This window comes from Aphanomyces astaci (assembly GCF_000520075.1).
Source record: "Aphanomyces astaci strain APO3 unplaced genomic scaffold supercont1.51, whole genome shotgun sequence".
Taxonomy (NCBI): Eukaryota; Oomycota; class Saprolegniomycetes; order Saprolegniales; family Verrucalvaceae; genus Aphanomyces; species Aphanomyces astaci.
In genome coordinates, this window is record NW_009798314.1 from 307,307 (window position 1) to 317,578 (window position 10,272).

General features: G+C 51.6%; 3 protein-coding genes across 4 annotated transcripts; all 3 read left to right on the plus strand.

The window, feature by feature from the left end:
* Nucleotides 1-529: 529 nt before the first annotated feature.
* Nucleotides 530-2,295, plus strand: H257_13860 (hypothetical protein). The gene has a single exon (XM_009841539.1). The coding sequence runs from the start codon at nt 622-624 to the stop codon at nt 2,122-2,124; it is 1,503 nt and encodes a 500-aa protein (XP_009839841.1). The 5' UTR covers nt 530-621; the 3' UTR covers nt 2,125-2,295.
* A 769-nt stretch (nt 2,296-3,064) lies between these two features.
* H257_13861 (hypothetical protein) lies at nt 3,065-4,901 on the plus strand. The gene has a single exon (XM_009841540.1). The coding sequence runs from the start codon at nt 3,296-3,298 to the stop codon at nt 4,811-4,813; it is 1,518 nt and encodes a 505-aa protein (XP_009839842.1). The 5' UTR covers nt 3,065-3,295; the 3' UTR covers nt 4,814-4,901.
* An 18-nt stretch (nt 4,902-4,919) lies between these two features.
* On the plus strand, nt 4,920-8,023 carry H257_13862. 2 transcript variants are annotated; one of them, XM_009841541.1, is made up of 7 exons: nt 4,920-6,817; nt 6,877-7,031; nt 7,090-7,261; nt 7,323-7,385; nt 7,436-7,657; nt 7,709-7,890; nt 7,937-8,023. In XM_009841541.1, exons 1-7 carry the CDS (start codon nt 4,937-4,939, stop codon nt 7,977-7,979), a joined length of 2,718 nt encoding a protein of 905 aa, XP_009839843.1. In that variant the 5' UTR covers nt 4,920-4,936; the 3' UTR covers nt 7,980-8,023. The 2 variants fall into 2 exon arrangements, with proteins under 2 accessions (XP_009839843.1, XP_009839844.1); XM_009841542.1 differs by having other exon boundaries at nt 7,430-7,657; nt 7,937-8,005.
* Nucleotides 8,024-10,272: the final 2,249 nt, after the last annotated feature.

Consider the following 10,272-nt stretch of genomic DNA (forward strand, 5'->3'; position numbering starts at 1 on the left):
TAGTACTACAGGGTACTACTTACTGTACTGTAGCTGATGGATAACTTGATAACTTGAGAATTGCGATACAGCCAGTGTCGAGTTTTATGGCGTCATCAACCAGGTAGTACATCCATCCCCTTCCCATATGCATTCTCGTTGCCACCATCTCTGACCGACGCTTGGCCTTACTATCCCCTCCAGCTTATCCCGTTTCGACCTTGAAATCGTCCCCTCCACAAGTACAAACCGAGGGATTTACAGGGTTTTACCCATTTCTGCCCAACGCGATGACATAACTACGCCAGTCCAACTCGTGTGCCTCCACTGCCTATCAGTGTATTCACATCAGGTGAGGTGAGATGAATGGTTGTGGTTGGGTCGTTTCAAAGTGTTAAGCCTTTGTCGACCAAGTGTTGATCGCTGCCTTGCCTATCACATGGCCACGTTCGCCATTGCATCCTCTTGCGGCCTGTAGAAGGATACGCAGGGTGACGGTTTTGCCCATGTCATCCGTGATTGTTCGGTGGGACAAACAACATACTAGTACCAAGAGACAGGAACACGCGCCCCATCACACACAAACCTTGGTACAGTCACGTCACTTCAGAACTTGCCGGCATCCTACCACCAGTTGCAAGCATGGCGGACGTTCGAAGCATCACACAACGCCTCGACAGCTTGCCGCTCACGGGGTTCCTCAGCATCAGCGTGCACTACTGGGGCCTTCTCTTCAAGGCCGGGTTGGGCTGGGCGTTTGACGCCATGGACGTGTTCCTGTTCACGTACCTTGGCGCGGCGACGGGCGGCAATGGCGGGTGGATCAAGGAGCTCCAGCCCACGGCCCACGAGAAGGGTCTCCTGGGTTCGGCGTCGTTCGCCGGGTCGTTGTTTGGTTCGCTCATCTTTGGGCAACTGGCCGACGTGTACGGCCGCAAGAACATGTTCGCGGTGACGTTGCTCATCTTCATGGCCGGCACGCTCTTGTGCGGGACTGCCAACGACGTCGGCACCATGTTGGCGTTCCGTTTCATTGCCGGGTTTGGCTTGGGCGGCGAGTTGCCCGTGGCCTCGGCGCTCGTGCAGGAACTGGTCCCCACGGCCGTCCGCGGCCGCATCATCGTCATCCTAGAGTCGTTCTGGTCCGTGGGGTGCATGATCGCCGTGCTCATGGGGTTTGAACTGGTCAAGCATGTCAGCTGGCGCACGGTCTTCTACCTGTCGTGTATCCCCGCGGTGTGGGCCATCGTGATCCGGCTATGGGTGCCCGAGTCGCCCAAATGGCTCGCGTCCGTGGGCCGCACGGCCGAAGCCGACGCCATCGTCACCAAGATCGAAGCGTCGCATGGCGTCGTGTCCAAATCCGACGGCGACAAGGCGGACGTGGCCGCGACGTCGGGTGACGACGCCGGCTGGTCGGCGCTCAACCCACTGGACCGCCTGTGCATCTTGTTCCGCGGCGAGTTCCTTGTGCGCACCATCGTGCTGTGGACCGTCTGGATCGGCATCGCGTTCTCGTACTACGCCATCTACGTGTGGCTGCCCGTGCTCCGCAGCAAGGAAAAGGGCGGGTACAACATCTCTGGGTCGACGTGGGAGATCTTCTTTATCGTGTTCTGGCAGTTCCCAGGGTACCTCTCGGCGGCGTACCTGGTCGAGATCATCGGCCGCAAGATCACGCTGGTCGCGTACCTCTTTGGGTCGTTCGTGTCGGCACTGGCATTTGGGTACGTCGAGAACAACCAGGTGAACCTGCTCGTCACGGGCGCGTTCATGAGCTGGTTCATGCTCGGCGCGTGGGGCGCCTTGTACGCGTACACGCCCGAGAACTACCCGACAGCGATCCGCGCCACGGGGTGCTCGTACCCGAACGGATTCAGTCGCATCGGCGCGATTGCCGGGCCGTACGTGATGCCCCTGATGCTCGATGCCAAATGGAGCAGTACCACCATCATGTGGGTCGCGGGCGGCGCGCCCATGATCTTTGTGGCGCTCGTGTTGCTTGCGTTCGGCTTTGAAACGCGCGGCCAGGATGTTGAAGTGTGTCCTCGCATCGAAGCGTACTTGAAGGCCAAGGCGGGGATTGCTGTTCCGTCCAAGGACACCGTGGCCACGCCAGGTCCAGACAACTTTGAAATGAAGTAGTTTGCGTGACTCAATTAAGAGACATTTATAGGCAGCAGAATTAGATGATTGTTACCGTATAGTGTATATGTATTGCGACAGGTGATATTTCACAACCAGCCGACACTCGATCTCAAAACTTTGTTAATCCATTGCGTCATACAAATTTGAAGTATATTCAACATGTTCACAAGTAAATACTACGTAGTATCAGTTATAACAGAAGTCGCAATAGATTAATCCGTCGCAATACATATACACTATACGGTAATGGAATTCACAATTGCTCCTTTTTAATATCCAATCAGAGTCCATCACACCTTGTTTCTTACACACGATTGGCTATAAAACTGGCAGGAGAGGTTACAATTTTGAACTGTTTGTGAATTTTGTAGAGCTTTGTGTGATGTTGCTCCAGAGAATTGGGCACTGAAGTTCACTCTTACTATTTCCAATTTGATTCTCCCCTTGCAGCTAACACTATGTTGTGCGCTCGGTTGGGTCGCCATGTCATGGCTGCTCTGGTGGGCCAACAAGGTGGCGAAAGATGTCTTGGAACAATCGATGGACCAATCAAAACCCAATCAAGTAGCCAATCAAATCCACTCTTCAACGAGTGTGACTTAATTTAGTGTTATTACATACTAGTACTCCAGTACAAAAGTCAGTACAAAGAATCGATGGATAGGATTTGGTGAATTTGCACAAAAGTCCAAATTTCGGGGAAATATGTACATTCAAATTCCTTGTATTTGTTGTCGCACGTGTCGCACGTAGGATGACTCACCCACGACAAGTTGAACAGTGCATCATGTGGAGAATGAGTCACAGCGTCATTTTATTGAAGCGAGCACATTACATATGAAGGTTTGTATTGAAGGTTTGTCAGTTGGATAAAAATGTGGTTGACATTGCCCAAGCTCCACCACGAATGAACCCAGATGCTTCAGATCACGGGCCGAACAACTCAGCGGTTCGCTGGCTGGCTGGGGGAGTGCAAGCATTCATCTTCCTAGGAGAACGAGGAGCGTTGCAGGTACAGTCCGCCGTCCATATAGTAAGTACATATGGACTCCAGCCAATGAGGCTTTGAAGCGAGGGCAAGCGACGTCGTCCGCTACTTCCGTTGATGATGTGTACGAGAGAAAACAGAAAAGAATAAACGTGGCGTACGGTACGCGTTACATCAACAATGCTTCTCATTTTCCACATCGACTGGTCGCCCACAAGTGCCATGGCTGCATCGAACGTCCACGAAATCACCCGCCGCCTTGACGCCCTGCCGACCCCTGGTCTGCTCAGCATCAGCGGCCACTACTGGGGCCTCCTTGCCAAGACCGGGTTTGGCTGGGCTATGGACTCGATGGACACGTTTGTGTTCATCTACCTCGGCCTAGCTCCTGGTGGATGGGGCACGGACCTGGGCATCTCCCCCACGAGCCAAGAAGCCGGTCTCCTCGGTTCGGCGGCCTTTGCCGGGTCTCTCTTTGGCTCGTTTCTGTTTGGCCAGTTGGCCGATCTCTACGGCCGCAAGCCCATGTTCATGGTCACGCTGCTCGTGTTTATGGCCGGTACCCTCCTCTGCGGCGTGTCCGATGGCTTTGCCACATTGCTGGTGTTCCGGTTCCTGGCTGGGTTTGGCCTGGGCGGCGAGTTGCCCGTGGCGTCGGCGCTCGTGCAGGAGATGGTCCCTACGTCCGTCCGCGGCCGCATCATCGTCATCCTCGAGTCGTTTTGGGCCGTGGGGTGCATGATTGCCGTGCTGCTGTCGTTCGAACTGGTCAAATACGTGAGCTGGCGCGTGATCTTTTACATTTCGTCGATTCCTGCCCTCTACGCGATTGTCATCCGACTGTACGTGCCCGAGTCCCCCAAGTGGCTGGCGTCCGTGGGCCGGATGGACGAAGCGGAAGCCATCGTCGGTCGCATCGAAGCTGCGCACGGCGTCGTGGCCAACAAGGACGATACCAAGGCTGACGTGGCAGCCCCAGAGCTGTCCATTTGGACCAACTTGACGCAGTGGGAACGCGTGGGCATGCTCTTCCAAGGCGAGTTCCTGTCCCGAACCATCGTGCTGTGGACGGTCTGGACGGGTATTTCGTTCTCGTACTTCTCCATTTTCATCTGGCTGCCCCTCTTGCGAGCGTCCGAGTACAACATCAACCAGTCCACGTGGGAAATGCTCTTCATCGTGTTTTGGCAGCTGCCGGGGTACTTTTCCGCGGCGTACGTTGTCGAGGTCTTTGGCCGCAAGTTGACGCTGTTTGTGTTTTTGATTGGGTCGTTTGCATCGGCGCTGGCGTTTGGTTACGTGGAAGCGTCGCAGTGGAACTTGCTCATCACCGCGTCGTTCATGTCGTGGTTTATGCTCGGAGCGTGGGGGGCTTTGTACGCGTACACGCCTGAAAACTACCCCACCAACATCCGAGCCATGGGATGTGCGTACCCTGGCGGAGTGTCCCGCGTCGGCGCCATTGCAGGCTCGTACATCGTGCCCATCATGCTGGGTGCTGGCTGGGGCATCAAGACCATCATGTGGGTAGCTGGAGGCGTGCCTCTCATCTTCATCGCGCTGGTGTTGCTGGCAATTGGCTATGAAACTCGCGGTCAGGACTTGGAGTCATGCCCTCGCGTTGAAGCCATCTTGAAGGAGAAGTTTGGCCAATATGGGATTGTTTCTCCTGTGGATGATCGAAAGGACTCCGAGTAGTAAAAAAACAGAAATTCCGTCGTATGTTGGTCAAAACTTGACTTGTGATTGGCTTAAAATTCGAATTATCTACTGTTTTGACGACCAATTCAGCTTGGTATTTGAACCACTTGTTCATATTACATGGGGGTCGACCAAGTCACGATGGACACCTTCTCCGCCTTGAACACTCAAGATGCAAATCTCAGAGCTTCAGTGTGTTCCAGCACATGCCGGTCCTTCGTCTACAAGGCGCACCTGGCGCTGCATATAACCTCCGCTAGCGATGACACCCCGGCAATCACACCTCATCATCGAACGTTGTGTTGGCTACTCGACGATGGTACTCTTACGTGGACGACAATGACTGAGTGCGTCGAGTCCGTCCTCTGTCGCGCTGCCACTGTAGATGATTCAGACTTTCTCAACGAACGTTTCTTCATCACCACGGCGACAGGCGAAGTGTACACGTGCTACTCGAAGTGCCGCCTTGAGCGCGATGCATGGATGCACGCGCTGCTGTCCACCTTGCACAACAATGCCCCTCCCTCATCTCCTCACGATGATCCTTCCGACAGCATGGATCGCATCGTCGCTTGTTCTGCCGTCGTTCACGAGCAACTGGCATCCTGGACGTCCATCCTCACAGATATGCTCGCATCTCCATATGGAATGTGGAAGGAAACACGGCATTGGCGGCGCTTTGGAATGGCGGAACGGCGGCCGTACATGGACTTGCAGATGAAGATGACATCGTCAGCAGAAGTAGACGGATTGAGCCTCGTCATAGGACTGTATGTCTACCACCAGAACCCCATGATGATTCTGGCCATTCTGTGCCAACTCGCGCGCCTCATGGACACATGTCCGTCGCAAGTGGAGATGTACTGGCCCCAGATCCTCCATTGGGGCATCACATCCCATGCGGTCCAGTCGGTCAACATGCAGTTGTTCTACCTGTACTTTGTCGCTGGGGTGTGTCGGCGGTCCCTTCCATTAGCCATCAAGTCGTCCTGGGAATGCGATGCCGCTAAGATCGATGCAGTCGGCGATCCTTCCAGATATGCAGCTATTTCCCTCATCCAGGTCTACGCGAGCATGATCAGCCTCACCGACGACAACAACAATGCTACGGCCGCCATGGTCGACAAGCTGTTCGTTAGCAACGCCCCCGACACGTCCAAGACCCACCAGATCTTGCTGCAATCTTTGTTTACGACCTCGACGTCGTTGCTCCGAAACCACCCTGCAACGAACTCTACGTTTGGAGAATGGCTGGCTGCCACCAGTGAAGCGGACATTGCAAGAGTCCACGAAACGTGGTCAACGTTGCCGTCGTTCGTGGACCCGTTGCCAGTCCCGTCCGAGGAAGTGCCGATAAACGATGCGACTGCGTCGGACATGACGAGCCTGCGCGGGCGTATGGTGGACGCAAACGACATGGAAGACGTGATGGAGTGTCTCAACGAAGTGCAACAGAACGACAAGCAACAAGACGTATCATCGTTAGTCATCTTCCAAGATACCATGCATGTCGTGAACTCCCTTATCGTCGCGAGCCAAAACTTCAAGCGGCAGATTGAAGATCCACGGGACCGGAAGAAGCATCTGCCGGCAGTATTGACGCGACTGCGCGCCACCATGCCATCTCACGCGATGCTTCCACTGGACCAACCGTGCTGGATCACGGATGTCCTCGTGAATGAAGGCACGGTGTTCTCCACCAAAGCACGCGCGCCAACGATGGTCTGGTTCGAAGGGTTGCATGTCACGTCAATTTCTGACGTCCCGACAGCAATGCCGGAACTCAGTCCCGTTGTTTACCTTTCGGAGGTCCTCCTGGCCGACATACTGTCCCCATCTTCCTCCCCATCATCCTTCTCTTCTCGCGAGTCTTCCATGACCGAAGCGCATCTGTCCGTCTTCGACTCGTGTAAAGTGCGCACCACCGACGACTTTTCGATTTTCACTAGCATGCAGTCTTTTGCGGATAAAAAGAGCCGTATCCGGAAAGAACGGAAAGGGGTAGGGTTCCGACTGTTTTCGCGCGCGTTTTGAGCTCAGTTTTGAATTTGCCGTGGTAGGTGCAACCAGGATGGGACGTCGTGCCGGTGATCGCCAAGAGCTTGGACGACATGCGACAGGAAGTGTTTGTGATGCAGCTCATGCACGTCTTCGACCATATCTTCCGCTGCGAAGGCCTCGGTGGACTCGACCAGCTCTGGCTACGACCATACTCGTACGTGAATGAACGCGGGCGGTTACATAAGTCGTTGAAATTAAGTTTCGTCATGCAGGATCATGTGCTGTGGCGATAATTGTGGCCTCATGGAAGTCCTCACCGATTCCATGTCGGTCTCGGATGCCAAGATGCAGTACATCTCAGTTGCACCTCCTGGATGCGTCACAGCTTCGCTGGTGGACATATTTTCCAAGCGATACGGCGATCCCGACTCGACAACTTATGCTGTATGGATCGCTCTCTACCTACCTATCTGCTCCTGATAATTATATTCATATTTTTTAATAGGTCGCACGGAAAAACTTTGTCCGAAGCATGGCGGCGTACAGTTTATTTTGCTACGTACTCCAGGCAAATCTTGTTCTCCTGCCCTGCTCCATTAAATTACCGTGTAGATCAAGGATCGCCATAACGGCAACCTGATGCTGCATGCAGAAGGCTATGTGATGCACATTGATTTTGGTTTCTGCTTTGGAACGGCCCCAGGTGGTGCCTTCAGTATCGAGGGCGCCCCGTTCAAGCTCACAGACGACATGATTGCCGTGATGGGGACCGCTGGCATGACAGCATTTCAAGCTCTGCTGGCGGATGGCCTCGTTGCGCTTCGTCGCCATGCTTCACGGGTTAGTCTCTCGAATTGCAACTCCCACGTCTCATTACACGAAACTGTGCAGATCCTCTCGCTCGTGAAAATCACGGCACATGCTTCGCCCTTTCCCTGCTTCCAAGGAGATGTTCTTACCATGTGCCGGCGACTCAAGGAGCGGCTGTGCGCCGATGCTGTGGACGATGATTGGGTGCGGCAGCATGCCCTTGCGCTCATTGCCCGCAGCGCCGGCAGTGTCCGAACTAAATTGTACGTTGTCCTCCATCAACTCAAATTTAATGTACTCTGGTTGTAGATACGACCAATTTCAGTTTCGAAGCAACGGGTACTTGGTTTAATCATCATTTTTGTGCTTCTTCTTTTTGCTACTTCTGCTCTTTTTCTGACTCTCTTGTCGTTTTTCGCCTTCTTGGGCGATCGACTTCGTTTTCGCTTCTTCTTGGGCGGCGACGGCTCACGACGACGAGAGCGGCGGCTGCCATCGTCGTCGGTGCTACTGTCGCTTTCGTCTGACGACTAGGTATCATGCAATAACGTAAAGTGCCAATTTATAAACGCCATTTTGGGGCCAAATTCAACAAATTGGATCAAAATTGAAACATGTTTTTCTTGAAGAGTTTTAACCCAAATCCAATAATTCCACGTGGGATTTACTCCAAGAGGAGGCATATGTCCGTCCTGTTTCATCATTTTTCGAATTATGAATACTAGTCCTAAAGGTAGAGAATTCCCTGGGAGATGCGGGAACAGGACACAAATACATCACTATGAAGAATTCAAGGTCCTTGATTCGTTCAAATTATTATGAAGAATTCAAGGTCCTTGATTCGTTCAAATTATGGTGTGCCATTGTCGAGGGGATATATATGCATCTTTGGCTTTATTCAAGTTGTGGCGTGTGAGAGCATCCCCACCGGCTGATGAAAACATAGAGCTGAAAAGACCCGTTTATTGGGTGCGTGCTGTAACAGTAGTACATCACTTCACAGCCAATCCACACTGATTGGCGGAAATAGTAGTCCTGATGGAGCAAATTCGTGTTGGACGCCCGCTGGCGATTGAGATTTTGGAGCTCTCGCCAGTGGAGAATCTAGTGCAGCAGGGTTGGCATACATTCTATTGTCTGTAAGATTCATATTCATGTTGCCGGCGTGCTTCAGGACATCGGGATGGCATGCTTCGTTGAAGAAGTCCATTGGGACCTCAATCGCATAGAACTGTAAATGACCCAACAGTTCTGTTGAGAAATCTGTGTTTATGGAGCGTTTACATCATGATGTAAAATTTATTGGCAACCGGTAAGGGGCTGAAAAATGTAATTTTTGCTGATGTAGTGATGTACATTGAAGATTTTTACATTTCTACATCAGCCTGTCTGAGTCAACCAAGTACGGTACTGATCTGCCACTTCCACGGAAACGAACGTATGCGCGCGACAGTTAGACACATTATTATTCGCTTGAACATCTTAATGCTGATATTTGTATTAAATATGCGTATTTTTATTCATCCCCATAGTTAGTTACGTTTTGCAAATCGATTTATACATGTGCATGCGTACATGCGGGAAAGGCGCGATGCAGGTCAGCGATTTCTCAATGCATACTGCACAACAGGTCACGAAACTCTCCATTCCTCATAACAACAACCAATACTATCAACAACACCTTATTGCATGTCGCCTGAATCAACACTTGTGGAGAACGACAACTTCGAACTTGGCATATTCGTGGTATTTCAAGAATATGCGTGTACTGTACATGCGGGTAAGATGCCTCATGCCAGAGAGAGCTATGTATGCGCAGACCATGCTGCATAGGCTGAACTAGTAATGGACTATCTTGTAGTACGAGTAGTATTGCTCTAAGTATTACACAGCTCGAGAAAATCGTCCTCAAAGTTCGCCCATTTTCGATGTATGCGCATGTCGACATGTCGTCCGAGTACGACAAAACATGCACATGCGCAAAAAAATATTTGCATCCGCAAATGTAATGCAGTATCCGGAACTGCTCAGTTTACATTGCAAAATGGCGCGAAGTTTCTGAATACAAGCACCACACTTGCAGAGAGCGATAGAAAGTGTGTGTACAGCAGCCAATATCACTCTCCAACAAGTTGGATGACTGCGAAGAAAGTCTAGATATTGCTTCGCCAACCATGAATGCCTCGATTTTGGCATCCATAACTTCGTGTTATGATGAGTTTTTCTCTCCAGTTCCAGCATCTCCCTGGTGAACCATCCATAATTAACTCGCTTGGATGGGAAGACAAATGGAAAATGCCATTTTTAAAATGGAGATAAAACGTCCATTTTGAAAGATGGCGTTTTTGAAATCAAATAAAAGTTGTACTCCCGAGTACTAGTTGTCAAGCCTCCATTCTATTCGTTCCAAATCAACATATTTTAGCCAATCAAATCTTCCCATCATCTTGAACGCAGAGCTGCTGCTCATGCGGACGATTGCCAAAATGATGTCAAGCCTCCATTCTATTCGTTCCAAATCAACATATTTTAGCCAATCAAATCTTCCCATCATCTTGAACGCAGAGCTGCTGCTCATGCGGACGATTGCCAAAATGATGTCAAGCCTCCATTCTATTCGTTCCAAATCAACATATTTTAGCCAA